Raw genomic sequence first — 27,271 nt, 5'->3', positions numbered from 1 at the left:
AAACTATTCAGCTTTTCAATAAAAAATATAATTTTATAAATACAGATCCTGATGCTGATAAATTTATTCACTGCATTCGCCTACTCAAGCAAGCCACCCACTGGAAAACAGGGAGAGCAAGAGGGGAAGGAACCAGCCTCTGCACCATATGATTTTCCATGGGTTCTAAAAAATCTGTGTGTAAGAACACACATAGAGGGGTGGGAAGACGCTCAAAGAGCCATGCATTATTAATTTCAGCTCGACAGATACAAACTATGCTTCATTTGCTCAAAGTAAATGTCAGTACATCTGCATATTTTCTTCACGAGTCGTGGTATCAAAACTGCACAAGCAGCACAAGGCAACTCTGAGAACAGCAATGTGGTAAATTCAGGGCTACTTTTCCATCCATCCCCACTCTCCGAGATGCTGCTCATCTTGGAACAGGGCCATGATTTATCCACAGGCTGTCAGCATACTTTAAGAACTTAGATTTGGCTTCCAAGGATGGAATATTCAGAAAAATCTCATAACATTTTGTGTACTCTAACTGGATTTAGAACACTGACCCCTTGTAAACCTAGGTACAAAACAATTTTTAAACACTGATATTACAGTCAAAATTTTTTCAGAATAATTTTCACAAGCAAAAGACAAAAACTCAAAGTAGCTTCAGCCATTTCAAAAAGCTGTAATAATCTAGTTAGAAAAGAAGATATTGTGATAAATTATCAATACAATGAAGAAATAAACTTGTGTTCACTTCAGCAGCACATACACTCACATTGGAACAATGTTAAAAATAGTAGTCTTCTTTAGAGTAGATTAGCATAGACCCTGCGTAGAATGACACACAAATTTATGAAATGTTCTGTATTTTTCCCAATCTTGATCAGAAGGCAAGAAATCAAGATCAAAGGTTAAACCTAAGCCCAAATCTCATCAAGGTTTCCGTTCACACTCAAAGCAGATCTAAGAATGAGTATGAGAAATCCTGAAGCAAATCTTGTTCTTGATCTCAGTTCTCCAAGAAAATTAAAAGAAAAAAAAAGGTGGCATAAAGTCAAAGTCCAGATCAAGGAATTAGTCTTGTCCCCATTCATTCCTACCTGTTACACCCTGTAAGGCTCATTCTACGTCTCATCTTTCAAAAAAGAGCTACTATGAGATCCTGTCCTAGATTTCATTCAAAGATCAAGTTCCAGAGACTAACCTAGAACTCTTTAAGTTTTTTATTATGGAATACTTTCCTACTTGCTTACTTACTCTTCCATGTTTATACTTGGCCTCTTCCACAAGACGACTTCTTGAAAACAGGCACAGAAATTTGATTCATAGCCAAATTTGATGAAAAAAAAATGAGGTTCCAAAAAGGTGGTATGAAATCAAAGAGCTTCTCCTTTTTGAAGAACCAAGAAAACTTTGATTTTATAGCTTTTGGGCTATAATAACTTTTGTAAAGATTAAGCTCATGTACATTCTTAAAGCATTTCAGCAAGATCTGCTGCAGGGATTTTTACTGTTATTTGTTCACTTATTTTTTAAATTAACAATTTCAAGCTTTGGATACTTCAGGCTTCTTAGAGAGAGAACCAAACTTTCAATTATGTTGGCTTCTTATAAAGCTTGAGTTTGTAATATTGAAATAAGTTTACTATAAGGAAAATAGGAAAAGGGAAAGGGTGAGAAAAAGAAGAAACAGAGAGGGAAGGAGAAGGGGCAAGAATAAACTTAGTGACAGCACTGCTTTATAAACAATGAACCCACTTTCCAATAAGGAGAGACTTAAAATGACATTTCATGTGTTTGACCTATCAGAAGATGTCCCCCTCAACACACACAAAGTCAGAGGCAAGAAGACACCCTTCTGGAGGTAACACGCTCCAATCTTCACACAGCCATCCGTTCTGTAAAGGTTGTAGAAAGAGGAACAATATATCCTAGACTGACCAATGTCCAATAGTAAATATACACTACCATAAATAAGGGCCTTCTTAGGGCTTGAGGCATGACTCAAGTGATAGAGTTCTCTATCACTAGTAAGCTTGAGACCCTAGCTAGTAAGCTTAAGGACTTGGGTTCAAATCCTAGTATGCCAAAAGCAGTTGGTCTATTTTCATCAATAGCAACATGAACTTATTGGTCAGTACCTAATTAAGGCCAGTGTTAATTAAGCAACATAGGGACAAGGAAGATATGATCCTTTCTCAAATTTCTTTCTAAAGGATGATAATTATTTACTATTAACTCCTGTTAACATCCTCATGATCCTAAATGAACTGACTTTATTTTATATTAAATAATCAGTCATATATGTTTATATATACATACACAATAATACAACTTTCACTCAACTATCCAATTTCCTAAATGGGAAATTTAAACACTGAAATTAGCTAATGTTAGTGCTAAAAATGTGGGCATGGTGTCAAATTGTGTAAAATAAAAAACTCAGATTTGTAATCTGGGTCCCTCTCTTTAAAAACCACTTGGCCTTATGGGGGAAAAGAGATTAAATAAATTTGTAAAGAAAGTAAGTAAAGTTTTCTTTTTCTCAAATAGTCCTTTTCTTCTACATGGAAATTAGAATTCACAAAGGAAGAAGAAAAACAATACAGGTCATTATAAACTATTTGGCAGGGCAAACTTAAGGATGTGAAGAGAGATAAAAGTCTACTAACAATGTGCAAGGCCAGGGGTAAAAACCAACAACAAAACTGACATGTGTGAGGTCCACCCAGGCAAGCCAGCTAATCTGACAGCCTCCTGTGATAAGAGAATAGGCCATAGTCAAGGAAAATCAGGTATCCTTTCCTTTCTTGATTCCTCTATTCCCTTTTATACTTAAACAACTTAAACATTAAGGTCAAATGCAGACAGTTAGCTTTTAGTCTTCTACCTACTGTCTAAGTAAGCAACAGAATTATAACCAAAAGCTTGGAATCAACTGGATATTCATACTAAATAATAGGATTACATGGGACTTGTCTTGATATCTTAAATTTCACATATCTTCAAGTGACAATCCGAACAAAAACACTTTTTCCCCCCACTATAAAGTTCTTCATGACTTTTGTTATGTTATGTTTGTCAGTCCTGGGGCTTAAACTCAGTGTCTGGGCACTGTCCCTGAGCTTATTTTGTTCTAGGCTAGCACTCTATCACTTGAGCAACAGCACCACTTCTTGTTTTTTTCTGTTTAGGTGGTACTGAGGAATCAAACCCAGGGCTTCATGCATGCTAGGCAAGCACTCTACCACTAAACCACATTCCCAGCCCCTTCATGGGTTCTCTTATAACAGGTTCATCTACTTTTCCCTGAGGATGAACTGCGTAGGATTACAAATGCTACAGGATGAGAATTCAGTCGTATGAACTTGACCTTGGAAGGTTATTCTCACAGAGAAAGAATTTCCACAAGTTGTCTCACAAATCCACACAAATACATAGTTGAAAAAAAGAAAACTGAAAAGAACTGCATTCATTTTCATAGTTCAAAAACAGGATTGGCAGCCAGCCTGAAAGAAAGTGGAGTATGCATGTAATCATAGCTTACTTGGAAGGTAGCTCAAGTAACTGATTGGGTTCAAGAACATCCCAGGCAGAAGAAATTTCAAGACCCTGTTCTGAGCCAAGAGCTAGCCACTGAGGTATAAACCTGCCATCTTAGCTACAATGGAAAGTTTCAAATAGGCCAATGGCAACCCAGGTTGCACACTTGGGCAGGAAACAAGACTATCTCAAAAATAACCAGCACCAAAAGAAAGGGTGGAGGTGTGGCTCAATAGCAGAACACTTGAACATGAGACCCTAAGTTCAAACCCCAGTACCACATAAAAAAAGACTTGCAATGCAGAACTGTAATTAAGACAAAATAAAATAAAATAAGCTATAATAATTGGAAAATTATGAAGAATGTCTTTTGAACATAAACTTATATTTTTCTTAGGCTGAGTTATCCGATAACAGATAAAGATTTCTAGAGTCAAAAGTATCTTAGTTCAAGGGAAGATGCAGAAATAGTATCTGACTTCAAATTCATGTTGTTTTCCATTATGAGTTTTGGTTTTTTAAGGGGGGAAAAAAAACTAGGATAATAAGAAACAGGACTTGAATCCTACCTTGTAAGGAATGATGGAAAGAAGTCATGACATTTTACACAGAGACGCAAGAAGGCCCAGGGAGTATCATGAGGCCAATGGTAAATACTGGAGAATTAGATGTGTTCCCACCAAGTTCCCCAGGTTGAAACCTGAAGAACAAACTTCATCTTGATGTATACAAGTTTTCTAAAAAAACAGAAATGAATAAAGACAGAATTTCTTCTGAAGGATTACATTACCACTAACTGTACAAGGGACAAACTCAAAATGAGGATGTTACAAAGACAACCCAAGTATGGATGCAAGCTTGCACTTTAAAGCATACTCTTAACTGAGATTACACAATTATAATCTTCTAGGAAGGACTTCACATATGTTAATTATAGTTATCAAGACTCATAAAGCTGACATCTGGAAAAATGGCAAAGCACTCTTAAATGCTAAATACCCAGACTTGATCATTATACATTGTATACATACATCAACTGTTACCATAATGTACCCCACAAACATGTACAAATATTATGCACAAATATATGTGCAAATATTTTGAAAGAAAAAAAGTAGTTCCTCTCTACTACTCAAAATGCACAAAAAAGAGAAAAACCTCATCTTTGTTAATAGCAAAAGACCTATCAACTAGAAGTAACACAAATGGACCAAGTAGAGAGACTGCTAGGGGTATACAGGCAACTCTTCCAGATCATAAAAACAGCACCATGCTGAGGGAAACACCGCATCTCAAAGATACCCTGGCATCCCCCAACTTAGAGGAACAAATATCAACTGTTAGATCTCACATTTCTCACCTTTTGAAGTTTAGAAGGAGCTGAAAAGAAACTACAGTCTACCCATTCCAGTTTTCACCAATTATTACTAATAACAGAAAGGATGTGGGGCTGAAGACAAACCTATTTTGCAAAGTAGTCTAGGAGAAGGCAAAGAAAAATGCCCAAAAGTAATAATTCCCAATAACACTAAGTCCATTCTGAAAAAATTCTCAGCATATGGCTGCTCTACCCAAAGGAGAAGAAAACAATAAAAATATTGAGAGATCCAGCAAAATGAAGAAGCAATAGAGCCCACCCTATCATCCTGCTAAGAGACCAGTCCTCCAGCTCAAGTGCTTAAAGGAAAGATCGCCAGAGATGCAAGACAAATATGGAAGGAAATCAATGAAACTCCACTCACACTATTTTTGGACAAATATATGGTAAGGCTAGACAAAATCTAGAACATACTTAAATAAAAATGAAGACAAGGCACAGAACATGCAAAAGGAGAAGTGAATGCCTTCAAAGATTTACTATAGGAAACAAGAAGGAAATAAGACATTTGCTCTGTACTGTAGCATTTTTTTGAAATGAGAACTGCTGAAAGAAGACTTTAAAAAAGAGGTGAAACAAACCAAAAAACAAAAGCCTGTCAGCATTAAAAACGGAAACAAGGGAAGAAAACAGAATCCAAAACTTAAAAAATGAATTTGAAGCACTAGAAAGATAGAAGCAGACACTTCATTCATTCAATGCCTAATTATGGCACTTGATATTTTTATGTCAAACTCTGCCAAGTCAATGATGCAGACAAGAGAGCTGAGTACATCCCACAAGGCAAAAGGATGGAGAGATGAAGCAATTAGTGAGAAGTTGACAGCTGTGGTAGAGAAGCAACAGAAATCCAATTATGAGTGACTGGTGTGCCTGAAGGCAAAGAAATGATGTGGAGTTAAAACCAAAAAGTCAGTGATAAGTTGAGGAAAACCACCAAAAAGAAAGAATACAGAGCTGGAATAGGTGGAATGTGTTTTCAGATAAATAATAAAGAATATAAAACACTAAAGAGTAGCCTGCTGTATGTTAGTCTGTTTCCATGTTAGAGAAATAAACAGAAAGATAAATTTTTTTTTTAATTTTTATTTTTTGGCCATTCCTGGGCCTTGAACTCAGGGCCTGAGCACTGTCCCTGGCTTCTTTTTGCTCAAGGCTAGCACTCTGCCACTTGAGCCACAGCGCCACTTCTGGCCATTTTCTGTATATGTGGTGCTGGGGAATCGAACCCAGGGCCTCATGTATACAAGGCAAGCACTCTTGCCATTAGGCCATATCCCCAGCCCTTTTTTTTAATTTTTGACTGACTTCTCATCAAGTTTAGCTGTCACACATTTTACAATTGGCCATTTTATAGTCCCAAGAGCAATGTGGAAGAGTTCTAACCTTATATCCTTACCAACACTTGTTTTCTTTAATTATTATTCTGCCATTCTTGTATGAAGTTTCAATTAGCTTAATGTGGCTTTTGTCTGAATTCTCCAAATCATGTTGAGCATCTTCTTATGTGCATACTGACCACTTGTATATTTTCTCTGTAGGAAGGTCATTTCAACTCTTCCCTCATTTTAATGGAGCTTTTGTAATTTTCTTATTGAATAGTAAGAGTTTTTTTAATATTTTAAAGTCCAGTCTTTTATTAAATACAAGATTTATTTTTTTTAAAGTTTAGCTGTCACAAAACAATGAAGGAACATCTCCCATGTGACAAGCCATGTGGATAGGAAAAGAGGTTCAGTAAAGCATTCTCTACCCAAGAAAGTTATGGTTAACTTGTGAATGCTTTGAAAAACAGTCTACTAAAAGGTATAATCCAGTCAACTGATAAGTGAAGGAAAATAATAGCAAACAAAGAAATATCTTATAATAAGCACTTAAACACAAAATTAATGCTAAGTATTTTTAAATATTGATATGTACATATATATACATATATTCTAAAACTTCCAAGGGAAACTGAATAGAAAATAAACAGTAATATAACATAACAAAATATAGCAAAATGCTTGGAGGAGGTTCTTTAGACTCAATTTAAAATGATTTCCTGTGCTCATCACAGGTATTGAATAGGAAAATCAACGCATTACAAGCTGGAGAATGTGTGAAAATAAACGAACTTCTCATGAAATTTTCTAAACATTACAGATCGCACAGGCTGTAAGATAAAATGCTAACTCTGTGCCTGCAAAGACACCTGGACAAAAGATACTGAAGAAAAGGGGGAACAGGGAAACCACTACAGAATTAGGAGAACAGATGTGTTTGAACAGTCCAGCAGAGATAAGCATGAGGAACAGCAGGATGGCGGAAATGTGGACCACAACCACAAGCAGAAATGGTCTTGAATACCCATGTAGGCCTCTCATTCTACCTAACACAAATATCCTTTCCAACCTTAAACTAAGAAGGCCAGATTTCTTCGTGTTTAGCCTATCAAAGCCCATCCCTATGATGTAAGACAGATTCCACAATTTCACATTGTTCTTAAAGGTGTTATCAGCTGACACATTTTAAGGACTGGCAAAGAAATAAAATATGTGTAAATTTAAATGCATTAATATTGCCAATCACCACTAAGACTTTTGAGAATCTTTTTAAACCTGACATCGCCAATGTATGTATAATAAACATGAGCAAAAAAGTTTATAACATGCAAACAAAATGCTAGGAAAAGTGGAGAATGAAATTAATATGTATCTAGGTTGCTAAATTACAGTGAGAATGTCAAATCTAGAGTGCAGCCTGCTTTTATAAATAAAATTTTATTTGAACACTGCCATACCCATTTATTAACAAAGCATTTACAGCATTTTGGAGCCAAATGGCACAAATGACTCTATCTATATATAGAGAGAGAGAAAGTTTAAAGTTCCATTATATGAGTAAAGTTTCTCCAATAAATGTGGGAGGGACACTACTGTATTAATTCTTCCCTGAAGGAATTAGGCTGGGAAACATAACTTGAATAATTCTATTAAGTTATATAGGCTACCACATATTGTCAAAATACAAAATGCAATAAAAACCCCATTATAAGCCAAATACCAAGGAAAGGAGAGAAGCAGCAATGGAAGAAAGAAAGAAGGATGTAAAACGTGTAAGAAATCAAAATGTAACTGAAGAAAAGGTTCAGATGCAAAAGAGAAACCACATTCATTATAGTACCAACAAATGTAAACAGAATAAACTCAACTGTTTAAGGGAAAGACTCATTGATGTTGAGGTTAAACAAAGAACAAAAGTCAAAGAGCAGCAAGGATGAAGAGAATACGAAGAACTGAAAATAGGCTGGACATGGTGGCCCATGCCTTCAATACTAGCTATTCAGGAAGCAGAGACTAGAGGATCAAGTTTCAAGGCCAACCAGGGCAAAAAGTTTGTGAGGCTCTATCTCAACCAATAAAAAGCTGAGCACAAGGACACAGCAAGCCAGTCATCCCTGCTACCCATGAGTCTTAAATAGGAAGATACAGGTCCTGGCTGTCCCAGGCATAAAAGCAAGCATGACCCTTTTTGAAAAATTATAAAAACAAAATAAGCTGGAAGTATGGCTCAAGTGACAGAGCATCTGCGTAGCAATTTCAAGGCACTGACTTCAACCACAGTACTCCTACTTCAAAAATAAATGAATGAATAAATAAAGGTTAAAGGGCTGGGGATATAGCCTAGTGGCAAGAGTGCCTGCCTCGGATACACGAGGCCCTAGGTTCGATTCCCCAGCACCACATATACAGAAAACGGCCAGAAGCGGCGCTGTGGCTCAAGTGGCAGAGTGCTAGCCTTGAGCGGGAAGAAGCCAGGGACAGTGCTCAGGCCCTGAGTCCAAGGCCCAGGACTGGCCAAAAAAAAAAAAATAAAAAAAAAAAAAAAAAAAAATAAAGGTTAAAGATAAATGAGAGAAACATACCAAGCAAGTAGAAACCAAAAAACGGTATGAATAGCCAACAAAGTTGAAAGGTCATTCTCAAGGACGTTTTTTTGTGTGTGTGCCAGCTCTGAGGCTTGAACCCAGGGTCTGAGGGCTATCACTGAGCTTTTTACTCAAGGATAGCACTCTTACCATTTGAGCCACAGCTTCACTTCTAGCTTTTTGGTGGTTAAATGAAGACAAGAGTCTCATGGCCTTTCCTACCTGGGCTGGCTTCAAATTGTGATCCTTAGATCTCAGCCTCCTGAGTAGCTAGGATTACAGGTATGGGCCAACAGTACCCAGCTTCATGGACATTTTTAAATCAAAATAACTTACATACAAAATTTTCTGGGAATAACAAAGAACCATAAATACCATAGGAATGAATGACTTCAGTACAATTTTCATTACCTGACAGATTCACACATAGCACAAACAAGGAAACTGGCAGCAAATATAAGTATTAAGATTAAATTTTATATATGTACATACAAACACATAAACACATATGTATGTTTTAACTGAACATATATATTATATGTGTGTCTCTTAATATAAAATAACTGTTACCTTACAATAAATTATAAAATGTGAAAACTATATATACCACGTACTATTAAAATAGCATAAAACTAGAATTAAGTAACATAAGCAGGGGAAAAAAACACCACAACTATTTGGAAAAATAAGATATCTTAAACCCTCGCTCAAAAATAAAACTAAGAATCATATTTCAGAATATTTATACACAAGAACATTACATAGCAACAAGTAAAATATACATAATGCTTTAAGCACTTTTAACTCAAATCAAGTAAATATTAAAATAAATCCCTGAGGGATTTTAATTCAGCAACACAGAAAAGGAGCCAACAATACACCTGGAGTAATTGAAGAAAGAAGGTAATAAAGACAAGGTAAAAATAAACCAATAACAAAACTGCCAAGAACAGCCAATGGCAAAAGGCATATATCTATTCTATAAATTGTGCTAAAGTAACCACATATCCACCTACAACATAATAAAGTTAGAAGCTGAATGTGGTGATACATGCCTGTAATCCCAGGAGGTTGAGGTAGTAAGATCAAGCATTTGAGACAAACTTGGCTACACAGTGAGATATTGTCTCAAAAAACAGAAACAGAGGGCTGGGGATATAGCCTAGTGGCAAGAGTGCCTGCCTCGGATACACGAGGCCCTAGGTTCGATTCCCCAGCACCACATATACAGAAAACGGCCAGAAGCGGCGCTGTGGCTCAAGTGGCAGAGTGCTAGCCTTGAGCGGGAAGAAGCCAGGGACAGTGCTCAGGCCCTGAGTCCAAGGCCCAGGACTGGCCAAAAAAAAAACAGAAACAGACACCAATTTTAAATATGTGTGTGTGTGTGTGTGTGTGTGTGTGTGTGTGTATAAAGTTAGAAACCTATCTCACACTACATATAAAAATGAATTCAAAGACCTACATGTAATATTAAATTAAGTTAAAACTATGAAACTCCTATTAGAAAACAAAGGTAAATCTTTGTGGCTCTGGGTTTGACTTTTTTTATTTTATTTTACTTTAAGAAGTACTGGATTTAAACTCAAAGCATTGTGCTTGCTAGGCAGGCACTTTACCACTTGAGCCTGGTCCCAGTCTGTGACCCAGATTTTGTCAAGGTTTCTTAGATCCAACACCAAAACTATAAGAAAAAAAGCAAGATAAACTGGACTTCAAAATTAAAAGCTTTTGTATTTCAATACAAGTTCACATACAGTCAAGCCTGTTATATAGTTTTTCTTTCTTTTTTTCTTTTTTGGTGGAATGGGGCTTGAACTCAGGGCCTTAACATTCTAGGCAAAAACTCTACTACTTAAGCCATATCCTAACTCTCTCTGGCCTTTAGTTACCTTTCAGACAGGGGGCCCCTGAACTACATTTACCTCCTTATGTAGCTAGGATATACAGGTGTCAGCCATCATACTCAAGACTATATAATCTTCTTAGTTTTATTTTTCTTGGAGATTTTGGCATAGGATAACTCATCCTTCTAGAAATAAGACAGAAATTTCTATTTTACTGAAATACATTAATACCAAGAACGCCGATATTGTATTTAAGCACTCTAATTTAAATAATAAATTGAGGCTTTTATTCTTTTTTGAAGGTATATATTACAGGTATATATTTGTTAGTCTATTTTTGATATTGTTGTTAGTATATTTTGTAGTATAGTTTGGCAGTATGTTTTGCAAGCAGATTAAAAAAAAAGAAATAAAACCTATATAACAGAAGTCAATTCAATGAAATGCAAATAAATATACATTATTTTTTTCTGTCCATGAGACTGGCATAATGCAGTAGAGAGTAAAATAGGCTAAAACAGCCAGTAACATAAAACTTGAAGTTGTAAAGTGAACCAAAATGCCTTTCTCAAAGGCAGTGTAGTCATATGCATCAAAGGTTAAATAAATTTATCATCTGGATGACATCCCTACTCAGAAATTTACATGAAGGGGACAATCATAGCTGGTAGCTCATGCCTGTCATCCTAGCTACTCAGAAGGCTGAGACCTAAGGATTGCAGTTCAAAGCAAGGCTGTGCAAGAAAGCCCACGAGACTCTTATCTCCAATTAACCATTAGAAAACTGAAACTGGAGCTGTGGCTCAAGTGGTAGAGCACTAGCCTTGAGCAAAACAGCTCAGAGACATCACCTAGGCCCTAAGCCCAATGACTCCGGTGGGGGGGGGGGGGTTATAGTTCCTGTAATATTCACTGTAGTGACTATTAAATTTTCTTAATGAAATCTATGTAAAAATTCACCGCTAGCATGTCAAGAATGAATAGTGAGCCAGGCACTAGTGGCTCTCGGGAGGCTGAGATCTGAAGATTAGCCATAATTGTGATGTAAAAGATTTACACTAACAAGGCAAGATATACATTATATATTACTGGAAAAGCCAATTACACACAGATCAGTTTACCTGACAGGGTGAATTCCTATGCACATTTCACTTTGACACCTCACTTCCATATTCAAAGAAGATTCCCAACAGCGATGTGTAACATACTACATTCAATCTAGCTTTGACCATAACCAAGTGGCAGTAAAACTGACTTTCATGAAACAGCTAAAGCAGAGTAAGATTTTTCACTTTTAAACAAAGTAGCAGAAGATAAACAGATTTGGCTTGATAATGATCATTTCTGTATTGACTAATAAAAAATAAAGAAAGAAAAACAACAGACTGGGGTTAAGTTAATTGCAGTAAATATGACATGCTAATTTCATTTGTATGTTTGGAGCTCATAAATGGGTAAAAGAAATTAAGAGACAATTCACGAAATAAGAAATTCAACTAAAAACTAGCATATGGGAAAATGATCTGGGTCATCTGGTAAGCAAGTGAATGTAGACTTCAAAATTATACACCATTTTTTACCTAGTAAATTACTGATAGCCTCATAAGATTACAAATTGTGCAAGATCATGTCAGATAATGCTTTCAGTGTGTGGAAACAATAGTCAGGTTTTTTCATATTCTCTGACCTAGAAATAGCATTTCTATAAAATCTTTCATAACAAAATTTGCTTTTGTTTTAAAAAGCTATCTATGAAAAATATCACAGCATTAAGAAAATAGAAACGATGACAGAAACCTAATGTCAAAACAAAAATGAACTATGTAAACAAGTGAGTCCTCTAATACAGAATATTGTATCACCATTTCAAGTGTTACTATGAACTCCATAAAGCCACACAGAAAATGCTTACAATATCGTAGCATCTTTCCAGCTACAGAACAGACCTATGAAAATAAAACAGACTAGAAAGGATTAATACACAGAAAAGGTTCGTGGTTCTTAAGATTTGCACATTTTGAATAAATTTATGAATTCATTTTAAATCTTTTTTCCAAGGCTTTGTGCAAAAAGGAAAAGCAATTGCATTGTTTATAAAAACTGAAAATTGCTAAAAAAGAAAAGACAAGTGTTGGGGTCAGTTGTGCCTTTAAGGGGCTACAGCTGACCTTGGCCTGCCCCTCCCCTTCCTGCCTTTGGCAGGAAGAGAAGGCCCTGCTCCTGGGGCAGCACGTGTGCAATGGAGGGGTACCCCAGGGGCCCATCCTTGGGGGGCTGGGCCTCTGCCCCCGAGGGAGGTCCCCTGACATCACTTGATGGCCAACTCTCGTGCCCAATATGTTCTCCCTTTCCCTGTGCCCACCTTTGGGGTATATCTGCTGCTTCTCATTTGAATAAAGACAGTACCGTCCCAGAGACATCTCGGAGATCTCACGCGCTCGTGTCTCCCTTGGGCTGGCGAGTATGGAGGTCTCGCACCCACACGCAACCCAAGGCTAAACCCAGGACCCCACTCCCGCATCCCCTACTGGCCGGAGGGGGCGTGAGAGAGTAGGTATGGATCCCCCGCAGAATAGATAGATATGCCCAGGACCCTTCCCCACGTGTTGGGGAGGGATAGAGCTAAACCCGGCAAATTTACAACCCCAACAGACAAGAAAACAATATAATTAGAACTATGGGTGTTGTTCAAGTGACAGAGTGCTTATCCATCTACATTATACCATGAACTTAATTCCCAGTACTGAAAAAAATTAATGTGTATGTGTATATAAATGTAAGTAACAGAATGCTAACATGAAGGCAATATGTTTCTTAAAAGAAAATTCTCAAGTAGAAAATCAAAGATTTCTTCTTGACTCAACCAGTACAACAGTTTTCTCCACTATTATTATTTTTTATTGTTTTAGAAACAACCATACACCAGAGGATATACATCTGAAGTGTTCTTTGCTTCGTTCTGAAAGGAAGATAAGATATCATGCCAGATCATACTGTTGAAAATAAATTACATAATATGAAAAATAAGTTTATTAGGAAAAAACAAGAAATCATAGTGTGACCTCATGACTCAGGTACAAAGATGCACAATGCATTAATTCTGGGAAGAATACATTGTAACTTGAGTAGCAATTCACACATAGACTCTTAGAGAAAACTCTCTAGTCCTACTGTAATAAGCATGGCCTAGAGTGAAAAGCCCTATAGAATGTGTTTCTCAAAAGATGAAGTTTGGGGATTTCATGAAAATACATTTGGAGTCAACATTTCTCTTAAAAGATATGCATGATAGCTATACTTTCCCCCTGAAAATACAACTGTTGGTCAAAAACTTGTGTGGTTGGGCTGGGGATATAGCCTAGTGGCAAGAGCGCTTGCCTCGTATACATGAAGCCCTGGGTTTGATTCCCCAGCACCACATGTACAGAAAATGGCCAGAAGTGGCGCTGTGACTCAAGTGGCAGAGTGCTAGCCTTGAGCAAAAAGAAGCCAGGGACAGTGCTCAGGCCCTGAGTCCAAGCCCCAGGACTGGCCAAAAAAAAAGTTGATAGTTATGTGCCTGACACAGTCGTTTCTAATGTGGTGTGGACAACTTCTTAAATGACCCAATTCAGGAGGAAAAATAGAATGCTCAGAACATTAGCCCTTGAACAGAGCAAGATCCTTTCCCTTCACACATATGTCAGAGCCAAAGATTCACAATTCAAAGTAGTCTTAGACCATCAGGAAGTGACTGATACTGGAAACTGATTACAAATTATCTTTCAGTTTCAGGGCTCTCTAATGCTTTTCTCTATTTATTTAAAACCATTCATATTTCTCAAAATATATTTGCCCATATTTTGTATCAGAAAATCTTAACTTGGTATTGTCATGCAGCCCTACTTTGAATATTGGTCATAATTACAAATAGGCATTTAGGTACCTTTAAAAAGTTTTAGGGAGAAAAAAAAGTGGATAGCATCAGTGGTGGTACATGGACTTAGTATATACAAGATCCTGGCTTTAACACCTCTATACCCCACCCCTCTCTTAGAAAAAGGTCTACTGACAGGCTTAGTTGACATGGCCCAAATGATAAGTGCCTCTTCTTTGTTAAAAACTGCCAAGTTATTTCTACCATACATTCCTCTACCTGAGCATGAATAAACCTGGCAAGAAGAGCTCTGAAATTGTTTATCTATTTACTGCCTTGGGCCACTGAAAAGAGCTCTACTGTTGGAAAAGCAAGCCAGGTGAAAGTCGATTTCCTAGTCAAGAATATCTTTATTTTTCTTTCTGCCAGTCCTGGGGTTTGAACTCAGGGCCTGGGCACTGTCCCTGTCTTCTTTTTGATCAAGGCTAGCACTTGCCACAGCACCACTTCTGGCCTTTTCTGTTTATGTGGTACTTTGGAATTGAACCCAGGGCTTCATGCTTACTAGGCAAGCACCCTACCACTAAGCCACATTCCCAGCCCTAGACAAGAATATCTTAAAAGAAAAAAAAAAGTCATTCTCCTAACCTATCATCCGATGAACAGAGTTTTCAAGATAGGAATAGGTGAGTTTATCACCTGAAATTTCACAGAAGGGGGACTTGGAGAAGCATAGAGGAGCTATGTTGCATGTTGCAAGTCTTCTTTTGAATATGTGTTCTTTTACAAGTCTCTGCTCTCACATCAGCTGAAACAAAGATCTGCCACACAAACTCCTCCCATCCTACCCAGGCTTCTACACTTGATCATCCCTCAATCCACCGTGGAAGAGGCAGGAAGGCACACTGGGTAGAGGAAAGAAAACCAAGAGACAAAGCTGGAGGTGGAGCCAGTGGAAGCAGCAGCCAGTGGAGGAAGAAACAGCTTTGGCTCTTCCAGGCCAGGATAACAAGCAAAAGCAGGACACCTCTCTCCTTTGCTCTCCTCTCCTTTCCTCCAGAGCCTGGCAAAGACACAACTGCACCACCCTTATTGGCAGCCACACCTTCTACCCTCCCAAGCCCTGCAGACTCCTATTACTCCCCAGTGCCCTGTGATAGTTCAGCTCACCAGGCACCCTTCCAACTCCAAATCTAAGATCAAGGTAAAGAGTATGGATACTGATAAGATAATGAGAAGGCAGTGGGTCACAAGGGAAGCAAGGGCCAAGAATGCCAATTGCCTAGCACCTCCTGTAGAACCCAACCCTTCTAATAGTTTTCCCTAGATTTCAGTGAGAGGCCAGCTCTTCCTTGTCCAGATGCAGACAAAGGACACAGGAAGTCTATCTTCTTAAAGTTCCTCTTATCATGGTCATGCCTGCTAAGGACAGTTCAAAGGTCATAGCATTAAGTAAAAACAATAACAATTTCCATGCTATGGATGTTTTTCTGATTTCAATGAAAGTCTTGAAAAAAACATGTGGACACAGTGACAGAAGAAAAAAATGAACACAAATGCTGTATGACTTACTTCCGAATCTCTCCTGGAAAGCCTTAGAAAAAGGACCTATGAGCTTCAAACCAGTTATATGGTATATGTGGCCTTCTTGGTGCATTGGCTCACAAGGCCAACCCACAATCACTCACTAAAAATGGCGAGATGGGCTTGAGGTGCAAAGTCCATCTGCAGCCAAAAGAAAAACAATGTGTTAAGCCCAGTGATCAAAAATGAATAAAAAAGAAGCAATAAGTAATAGGGCTAGCTAGCTAGAGGGGATCTAAGACCCAGCTTGAGCAGAACAGTGCCTTAACACGGTGCCCCTGGGGCTCCACCTCAGTGCCTCCCAGGATATCGCCCTTCCTGCAGGAAGCAAGAGACCCATGCTGATATGACAGGAGGTTTTTCATACCATTCTCTGGGAAGACAGTGTGACTATCAGCAGCATGCCAGGCAGCAGGAGGGGAGCTCTGAACAGACTCACTGAGCTTCATTCAGCATTCTTCCTTGCTCCCACCACTGTCCCTCCTTGAATTGGAAGCACTGCCTGCAGGGCTAAGAGAGAAGATCCAGGCTAATATGGCCCACCAACCTAGCAAAGCCTTCTTCTGGGAGAGGGTGGGGAGCTCAGACACCTCATCCAAGGATGAATGTGGGCAGAAAACAGCCCAGATGTCAAAGCTGAAGAGCAGAAGCAGAAAATGTTTCAAAGTTCAAATGGCCCTTAGTGGCCTTTCTCTTTTTTTAATAATTCCATATATTTGTACAAAAAATACAATGAAACTAAGGAACAAAATTACCCTAACAGTATTCTACAGGAGAAAAAAAGAGAGAAGTATGGCAGGAATACTCCAGATTTTCCATCACAGCTCTAAAATATCAAAAAAGCACACCCACTAGAAATGTTTGACTATTTTGTCAGATAAAACTTTCACGAAGCCTATCTGCCATTGTTTTTAAATCATCACATGATTTGTCAATTCTCAAGGCTATAGCACCAGAGCTTGAAAGCCAAAAGAGTTAAACACTTAAGTATCCTGGAATTCTTTTAAGGGCAAACTATGAACAAGAATTAAAGTCATCCTGTATTATTAGAACAAGTCACAGGAAATGGGTCATCTCTCTAGGACAAGAAGATTGCATTTGCCATCTGCAGAAAGAAAGTATGATGTAATGAAGGTAACACTTCAAAATATATGTCCTAAGGTATCAATTTGCATGACAAGGACATATCATTTAATCGTTCACCTTAAACATGAGAGAGGGAGAGGGAGAGAGAGAGAGAGAAAGAGAGAGAGAGACACCAAGGGGAAAGGAGAGAGAGCGCAAGCACTCAGGCTGAGAATAACAACAACAAAAAAGATCCTATTACCATCATCTTCCTTAACTATCTGTATGGAAATGCAATCAGATGTCATTAAGGCTCTCAAGTACCTAAGTCCAGGTGTTCTAATCATTCCTTGAAGATGTGCTGTTTCTCCAAGTGTGCTATGGCCCACGGGACCCCCCATCCCTTTCCAGCAAAGCACCACACCCTATTTTGAAACCCAGTGGCCCATCAGATTATCCAGCACTGGCTCACTGACTCTGCTGGTAATCGTGAACTAATCTCAAGTTCCTGCCCTCTAGAAAAGGAAAGATTTTGTTCAGTAACATTTTGTTCAGTAACAACATATTTTGCTTTGCAGACCAGAGGAGGAACTGCTAAAGAAAGTTAATCATCTCCAACACCCACACTCATAAATCCCTTCATTTCAATGTGTTAAAACACCCAATGTCCCTGCTCACCAGGCCACTGCCACATGGTATCTGATGAACTTGAACATTCTCTAAACCCCGAGGGAATGTGCAAGACAGAGAACCTAAGGAGCCTCATCTCAGAAAGATGTAAAGACACAGTAGATGGGTGGGTAGTATGCACATGGGAGAAGCAGGAAAAAGCTGGAAACCTTCATGACAGACAAGTACACAGCATCTGCAGTCACCATGGTGACTAAATACATGGTGGTTCTCCATGCAACCAGTTACTCTGTGAAAGCTACAGAAAAGTGAACGTACAAAAGTAACCAAAAAAATGATGAGAAGTTAGCTTTAAAACATAAAAAAGAAGCCAGGTGCCAGTGGCTCGTGCCTGTATTCCTAACTGCTCAGGAGGCTGAGGTCTTCAGGATCAAGAAAGCCCTGGAGACTCATCTACAATCAACAACCAAAAAGCAGGAAGTAGGGCTGTGACTTAAATGGCAGAATGCCAGCCTTGAGTGAAAAATCTAAGAGGCAGCACTCAATACTCAGCTCTAAGTTGAAGCCCCAGTACCAGCATGAGAAGAGGTGGGGGGGGGGGGGGTAGGAGGGGAAGAGGAAGGGAGGGAAGGAAAGAAAGGAGCAGCCCATGCCCAACTGGATCTCAAACTCAAAGTCAGCCTGGGCTACATAATGAAACCTTGTCACAAAAAGGGAGAAAGAATATTTTTTTTTCTTTTTTTAACGCATGGTGATTTTTTTTTAAAAAAGGTTAAATTCTTGGAAGTCAATTAATTCATGATTTCCGTTCTCTAAAGGGGAAACAAAATCTTCACAAGATTACCTCCTAGAAATATACGGGACTATTCACACCACTATTTATTTCCTGCAGAACCAAAACCTCTTGCTTTACGTCTTTCTCCTTCATCTGTGGATCAATTATTGTCCCCTTCTGTGAAGTTTCAGGAACACAACTACAAGAATAACATTTTAGCTCTCAACTGTACCACAGTCCATTGAACACCTCTTGATTGAAACGACTTTGTTTCTAAAGCAATCAAATTACCAACAATCTAAGATTAATCCTGCAGTAAATGTGCATGAACTCAAGTTTTAAAGGATGTGTGACTCAACACAGCTTTCTATTGGAACTACCGGACTAATTGTAACTGACCTTTTAACCTGAAGCAATGAAAGAAGGAAACATTCTCCCTGGAGAACAAATGAGAGGCCAAAACATTCCATCTTTAAAAGAGAATGCCTTTTACTGTGTCCCAGGTGGCCCACAAAACAGCAAAGAGTGGAAAATGGAGAACATATGGATGATACCTACTAGAAAAAAGTAAGAAGTTTAAATTCACTTCCTCCTATTACTTTCTGTGGAGAATTCAGTTGTCCACATAGCCCTAGTTAGTAGTAATAAAAAGCATTGCAAAATCAGCAAGGCATAGTATGATGCTAAGGTATAAAAAAGAAAGAGCTATCTTTGCCCTCCAGGAGCTTCCAATCCAATTAGAAACATAATGGTCACAAATAGTTTCTCATAGTCAAAAGCAAAAAAAAAAAAAAAAAAAAAAAAAAACACTCTTCAAGGAAATAATGCATATAAATTTAGGAGTTCAAGCCAAGATCATCTGCTTTCCCCAGCTGCATAAATACCCAAAAAGCTCCTTCAATGGCCTGACAATGGTTTTGTCTTTTTCTTTCTGTGAAGAACCAATAGAGAAGCCAAAGCCAAGAAGGATGAAAGTCAGGAGGCCAGATGGATACATAGACAACAGCTAAGAAATAAGACAAAATCATTCCTATTGCTCTATGGGCAACTAAAAGGAGGGTGTCACATAGCTCATTATTCTGTACATATTAAGTGCTTACCAGTTGTTCATTTAACCCCTACTCCTTCTTAAGATATAACTGGTAAGAAAATTTGAAGGAAATAAGTGTGTATTTTCCAGTATCTGGTGAGTGCTTTGTTGAATAACTAGATCTGGAACATCTTCATAATTTTATTGTTAAACAATACTAATTTTGTTCCTTAAAACTTAATCATAAAGAGGGCTGGGAATATGGCCTAGTGGCAAGAGTGTTCGCCTCGTATACATGAAGCCCTGGGTTCGATTCCCCAGCACCACATATATAGAAAATGGCCAGAAGTGGCGCTGTGGCTCAAGTGGCAGAGTGCTAGCCTTGAGCAAAAAAGAAGCCAGGAACAGTGCTCAGGCCCTGAGTCCAAGGCCCAGGACTGGCAAAAACAAACAAACAAAAAAAATCATAAAGAGGCTCTGGATAAAGCTCAGCAGTAGGGCACATGCATTTATGAGGTGTGTGATCTCCAACAGAAAACAAAAACAAGGAACACTTAACCATAGAGGCTTTAGCAAACATTTTTGTGTTGATTTCAGAAATAATAGCTAGGAGGTGGATGTGGTAGATAGAGTATGCCTAGCATCTCAGCAGGAAAGGAAGCTAAGGCAAGAGGATCACCCTGGGTTAAATTTTAAGACCCTAAAGAAGACCTAAAGAAGAAAAAGGAGTTAGAGATTTAGCTTAGTTAGGGGAAGAGTATTTTCCTGGCAAGTGTGAGGCTCCGAGTTCACTCCTCAGCTCTGAAAAGGAGAAAAAGAAGAAGGGAAAAAATGGCCAAGTATACAGAGTAATCACTGAGCTAGGCAGCAAATTCATTTTGGAGCTCTTGGCATTACGACATGTACGTTCACTTTTGTTTGTAAGGCTCATATTCATGATGCCTTCATATACAGTACATGTAAGTCCTTTTCTTCTTATCACATGTTACAAAAGAAACTAGACATACTACTATCTATCAGTATTGTAACAAATCGAAGGTGACTGCCCAGCCACTTCCCTTAATTTTATTAGTAACAGGTGTTCACACAAAGTAGCGTTTGGATCAGAGAACAGCTCTTTCTTTAGCATCATTCCATTTAGCAGAGCATGAGAAAATGATCACTTGTTTACTGTAGTCAGTTATGGCCTCAGATTTAATACCAACAATCACACATTTTACCTTCTAATGCTGTTTCACACTTCCCCAGGATTAATGCTGCACTGATCTTAACATTACTTAAAAGGCACTATAGATGTTTCCCTTTGAAAAATGTCACCGCCTCCCTCTACAACCAGGAAATGAAACTTTAAATTGGTTGGTGCAAATACCTGTATTTTTCACTGCAATATATTTTGTTTTCAAAACAAGGCTCCCTCTGCCTCCTTAGAGAGAAAATATTCCTAACCTTAAAATGGCTTCTCTCTCTTCCAAGACATCTCCTTTAAATTCCCTATTTTCCCTCCACAACATCCTTAATATTTCCCTAATAACAACAGAACTAACAACTCCCTATAAGAAAAACTAACATGAATGCTCAAATCAGAATCATCCTTGGAAATCTTAATACTCTCTTTTCAAGTGTAAGTTTGCCTGGATCCTGAAGAAAAATCTGTTCTCTTTTCTGCTAAGTTTAGCATAGCACATAGCCGCCCAGTTATAATAGTTGTTAGGAGTCCTTCAAAATTCATCTGTAATAAAAAAAAAACATATGATTTATTAGGCACCTCTTAAAGTTGAACATAAGCCCTCATTTATAAGGTAGAGCTGGGTTGGTTTTGTCTAAATGAAAAAAAAAGCGATCATATTTATTTGTAGTAAACAAAATGGCCACTAAATTGTTCTTCTGGTTCTCTTTTCTAAACCCACATTAAAAAAAAAAATACTTGAACAGATTCACACAGAATATTTTCAGTACTCCACAGGGTTTTAATCTGGGCCAAAGTTCTCATATGAAGAAATAACACAGTAGAAGACTGACAGCTATGAGGCAGATCTTGACAATGACTCTACATAGCTCAATGCAGAAATCTTACTCTGGAGGCTTTGTTATATAGTCATACCTATGGCTTTGATTTTTATGAGGGATGTTCCAAATTCAGTCTTCAAATATAAACTATAAGCACTTTGTTTCACAAAAAAATTAAAAAGGGGGCTGGGAATATGGCCTAGTGGTAAGAGTGCTTGCTTCTTATACATGAAGCCCTGGGTTCGATTCCCCAGCACCACATATATGGAAAACGGCCAGAAGTGGTGCTGTGGCTCAAGTGGCAGAGTGCTAGCCTTGAGCAAAAAGAAGCCAGGGACAGTGCTCAGGCCCTGAGTCCAAACCCAGGACTGGCCAAAAAAAAAAAAAGGAAACATCCAAATAAATCCTGACATTTAGAAACATATTCAACACTTGCAAGCTAAGAAGAGTAGGGGGAAAAGAAAAAAAAGACCAGTCCAGTCCTTAAAGCAGCACCATAAACCTACTCTAGTGTGTCTAGAATGCTTCCATTCGAGGGTTCTAAACAGCCTACCCACACAGGCAGGTTAGTTTCTACAAGTAATGTACCCACTCTTCTTTCATTAATCCATTCTTCCCTCTCTCCCAATGAACTCTACTGAGGGGGAGTTGGCAGTGTGCTTTTACCCAAGCATGCATGAATGAACTCTATTCAGTCTAAATTGGCCAGAGAACTTCCCATTTTCCAGATCCCTTCTTGCTGAGCTTTTAGTACAAACATACATACCTTTCCTAATAAAAATGTTCCATCCACGATTCCTAAAGTTTTACATTTAACTAGTACGGATTTCCTCATAGAACAGTAGGGGTAAACCACAGAAATCCAGTAACCACCTGCACACTAAAGAATATAAAAAACTCATTCTGAAGCCAAGTGGTAGCACGTGCTTATAATTCTAGCTACTCCCAAGGTAGAGGTTGGAAGATTTCAAGTTAGAAGCCAGCCCCGGGAAAGTAAGCAAAATCCTATCTCAAAAACAAACTAAAGACAAGAGTATGGCTTAAATGGTAAGAGTACTTGTCCAGCATGTGAGACAGAGCTAAGTCCAATCACTAGTACCCCCTGCCTCCAAAAAAAAATTCACTGACCAGTGTAGACAGGAGAAAAATACAAAACAAAAAGATGATAGGTTTTCACTAGATAGCCTTTACATGATAAACAGTAATCAAAATAGAGAATGCTTTGTCTTTGAACATGTCTGTTACCATTCCCAAATATACCCAGCCCAGAACTGTAATGCATGGGGTTCAGTATGTGATGCATTTGTAGTTCACTGACTCAAAGACCAATCCAATTTTTTAAAGATCATTATTTTATCTCCCACAAATAAAAACACTACATGTAACCATGTCTCTCTAATTTGTTCATTATTGATGGATCCCAATTTCTAGCAAGAGGGTCATCAATAAAATCACTCATTCAGCAAATATTTATTACAGGCACTTTGAAAGACAATATGTTGGAAGCTGGAATTTAATGATCAACAAAATAATAGGCTTACAGTATGAAGCAGAGAGATATCCAATAAATGCATATGTAACTCAGAAGAACAATAAATACATATGTTCTTTCCTTTGGGAGTGACCTAAATCTTGTTGGTTTTCTATAAGTAGAATTCAATCAATAAAAGGGCTGGCTTGCTAAGTCTTCCTATTTCATGAGATCTAGAGTAGATGGTTCAAACACAGGTAAAGTAACAGTGAAGGGGTATGCTTTCAAGGAACTGATTAAAAGGTGGTCCTGAAGCAAACATTCAGAGCCACTTGTTTTAAACAATCTTAAAGGCAACTCAACTACATTACTGATGCACCACCAACAGAAGTACTTAATGAGTATTCATGGTATTAATCCACTAAAGAAAACATAATTTCCTAAATACCTAGAAAATTTATAAAAATCAAGTTAAAGTTAATTATGCTCTAGTTTATCTATGTAGCATACAAAGTTTTCTTTGAGATATCAAAGGGAACAAACATGAATATAAATGAACTCAACAAGAATTAAATACAATAAGAATTCAGAATTTAAAATGATACATTTATAGTGGTAAATTTCACTTCATAAAAGAATAAAATGCAAAATAAGTAAGCACTGTGGACCAAATTTAGAAGACACTGGCATAATTGCTGGATATAAGTCAAAACAGCCAAATTTTAACACCACTTAGTTATGGAATCAGAAAACCATTATTTTCCTTTGTAACATCTCCATATTATTAATATGGGAAAGTAAATAATTATGTGAACAAAGGCAACAAATGTATTTTCATTCCGGCCAAGCAAATCCTTTTCCAATAAAATGGTGTCATGCTTTGAACTAAAATCCACTTTAAAAGTAATTTTATGCTGAATTTCATTTCAATAGAAAGGTAAACTCCTCCCTCTTAATGAGCTGACTTTAGTATGTGCAAGTTATGTTCTGCAGACTCCTCTGTAAGGCTGCTGTTTAGAAGCAGGATGGAACCAGGAAATTCTGACTACTGGAAAAGCAGCACATCAGGAATTTCCCAAAGGTGCCCCTCCCCTTTTCATATTCCCTTTCCTCTTTCATATTAAAGCTCAGTTCCCTCATGAAGTGAGAGAGAGAGAGAGTGGGGAGAGGGAGGGAGGAGACAGAGGGAGAAGAGGAGACAGAAGAAGAGATCTACATCCAGTCTCCATCATTACTACATAAGCAGTGTAGGTTCTGCAATGGTCATGTTACAAAAGCTGCACATCTAGAGTTGAAGCAGTGTCCATTCTTATGTGATGCCCTAGGCTGTGAGTCTGACAGAAGGCTGCATAATTTTTTTAAATGTTAGCCATCAATGTAGGTACTAAACAAATGCTGTGTTTTTCTGCTGCTTTTAATAGGCCATACATATTTGAGAAATTACATGTGGCTGGGTTAAAACCCTGCCCAAATATCTAACAGGGAAAGAGAGGGAGCACCCACACTACTAGTACTTTCACAGTAAAGTGGCTTATTTTAAATTTTATCCCCAGAGAAAAGCACGTCCAAGTTAATTTTTTAAAGCACAATATGTTATTTAAATACACAGTGTGTAATTAAGCGTCTATGTAAGTATATTCCCCTTAGACACTGAAACTTGGGCCTTCTGACAACCCCCCCTAAGCTCTAACTCACTACTTCTGGGAAACCCAGAGCTGTCACATTTCAGGCAAACAGGACCTCAAACGCCCTGTTCATAACTAAACAGAAAAACACAAAGACTGTAAACAAGGCAAAATGAAAAGAAAACCCAGCTCTGAAAGTCTCTCCCAACACATGTTTTCCCCTTTAATCATATGCTCAAAACACCACATCTGCCTTGCCCTCACTTTTCTCAATTTTGACAACTCAAAAAAATACTGAACTGCATCGGTTTTTTCCACCATTAGAAAGAGCACAAAATGGGAATTGAGGAGAGAGTGATGGTCCTAACACTTTCCAAGTGCAGTTTTCCTTCCCTTGGCTCTTCCTCCAGTCCCACCCCTCTTTCATTCAGCTTTGCCTTCAGCTCTTTATCAGTAGGTGCACATTTATCTAGTTAGGCTTCAAAATGAAAGCATAAATCATGGCAAGTGAATTAACCATTTGTAACTATGTGGAATCATTAGATTTTGTTCCTGCTGGTACAGGATCCACACCTAAGCAGTTCAGTCCCAAATGTAATTGTTTCCTTGAGCCAGCAGATGAGATGCTCTAGATAATGGGGGACGGGGGGAGCCATGCTTCACAACCCGGAACTGACAATGCCATTCTTCCCTTACAGAAATGTTTGAGAAACATTATTTCCACACGCAAATAAACAGAACACAAGTGCAGACATTTTTCAGGCCTGTTCTTGCAAAGCTGTTTTCTCTCCCACCACAATAGCTCAGTTATGTCATGCTGGCTTGTATGTGAATGTGGATGGCTTGATTCTAAACACTCAGAGATAAAAATCAATAGAATTTGTATTTGAGAAATGGCATTTTCTTGCTAACCCAATGTTAAATCAGAACAGTGGGCATTTTTTTAGAGATCAGAGAGAAATGTTTGGTGTCTGCTTCCCCATTTGATGCTAGCCCAGATTCCAAAAATATTAAAAAAAAAAAAAAAAAAAAAGACTGCCTTTTTTTTAAAGGTTGTACTTGTTTCCAGGAGAGTAACTGAGAGGCTTCACTGGGTTTTAGTAGTAAGTATTGTGAATTCAGGCCTACATCTGGGTTGCCTCATTAAACAAAAGATACCCATCCGATCAACAGCACAATGCTCCCCTATCCCCCTCATCTTTAAAATCCGGAAGGAATAGTGCAGACGAGCAACACGCCTGTCACAATCATCAGGCCAAGAAAACTCTTCGAGGGTCCTTCTTTCAGTGGCCTAGTGGCTACAGAACAGCACTAGTGTGACACGTCTGGGCTGGTCCTTCGGCTCCTCCCTCCTTCCCTCCCTCCCCTCCAACAGAAGCCCCCTTTCTTTGCAGACCCAGCCACGGCTTTCCCCCTCTTCACTCCCGGGAAAATCCAGTCTCCAGGCTGCCCACCGTTCCTACATTCCCTCCCGACACTATCACCCCCAAGAATGCAGGATGATGGATGCTCACGGGCCACCCCACCGCAAGCCGCCGCCGCCAGTGCCACCGCCGCCACCGCCGCCGCCGCCGCCACCACCACCACCACCACCACCACCACCACCACCACCACCCACCCACCCACCCACCCACCCACCCTAAACGCTCGGGTTCGGCTGGCTACCCTCGGAGCCACACACACAGCTCCCACCGCCCCACCCTCCCGCCCCATCCAGCACACTGGGAGTTCCACCCCTCAACCCACCTTCCCACCCCCGCGGCCCTCCCAGACGAGATCTGCCCTTTGACAGATGCACGACAGATAATGCAACAGCCCTCGGGACGGGAAAAGGCACAGGCTGGGGCATCGGCCGGGGCAGCCCCGACCCCTCGGCGCGCGCGCGCGTGCTGTGTGTGTGCGTGTGTGTGTGTGGTGAGCGCGCGAGTGTGCGCGCGCGTGGCCGGGAACGCGCCCGGGGAGGGCAGGGGCGAGCCCGCGGGTGCCCGGGGGCGGGGGGCACCGAGGGCAGCTGTGCCCCGCAAGGTTCAAGGTGGTGGGCGGAAGGGTAGGGAGAGGGCAGAGCGAAGAGGCCCGGCCCGAGGGCCTCCAGGACGGCCGGTCCCCGGAGCCGTACTCACCGAGCAGCAGCAGCTTGAGCTCCCGGCGGGCGTCCCGCTTGTCCCTACGGAGCTGCCGCTCGATCTCGTCGTTGATCCTCCGGGCTTCCTTGGCCTCCTCGCTAAGGCAGCACGCCATGATGGACTCCAGAGTCATTCTTCCGAAGTGCCTCCGCTGCAGCCCCGCCGGCACCCCCTGCTCACACGCGCGCACACACACCCTCCCGCCCTCGCTCCCCCGAGGCAGCGGTGGCCGCCGAGAGCCCCCGCCGCCCGGGCGCGCGTCCGGGAAGAAGTCGGGGGAACCGCCGCGGGGGCGGCGGCGGCCAGGGACGGGGCCACCACCAGGTGGGCCGGAGAAGAGAGCCCCGGAGGAGCGGACGGCCCGAGACCGGCCGGGAGGAGCGAGGCGGGGGCACGGGAGGCGGCCGCGGGCGCTGGCACGGGGGGCGCGCGAGAGAAG

At 39.7% G+C, this 27,271-nt stretch overlaps 1 protein-coding gene and 1 long non-coding RNA gene across 2 annotated transcripts in view; one reads left to right on the top strand and one right to left on the bottom strand.

Moving 5' to 3' along the window:
* Positions 1-26,971, bottom strand: part of Gnaq (G protein subunit alpha q) — a 271,646-nt gene extending 244,675 nt beyond the window's left edge. Inside the window, exon 1 of the mRNA XM_048332041.1 lies at positions 26,830-26,971. Within this exon, the coding sequence (XP_048187998.1) occupies positions 26,830-26,965 (136 nt within the window). The 5' untranslated portion in view covers positions 26,966-26,971. The remainder of the gene's footprint in view (positions 1-26,829) is intronic.
* LOC125340427 lies at positions 6,199-16,271 on the top strand. The gene is made up of 4 exons (XR_007208763.1): positions 6,199-6,230; positions 6,580-7,912; positions 7,995-8,000; positions 16,261-16,271. It is a non-coding gene; the product is annotated as an uncharacterized LOC125340427 (long non-coding RNA).
* Positions 26,972-27,271: the final 300 nt, after the last annotated feature.

Source organism: Perognathus longimembris, chromosome 1 (assembly GCF_023159225.1).
Source record: "Perognathus longimembris pacificus isolate PPM17 chromosome 1, ASM2315922v1, whole genome shotgun sequence".
Taxonomy (NCBI): Eukaryota; Metazoa; Chordata; class Mammalia; order Rodentia; family Heteromyidae; genus Perognathus; species Perognathus longimembris.
Note: the sequence above shows the minus strand (reverse complement) of the source record. Positions and strands in the feature narration are given on the sequence as shown.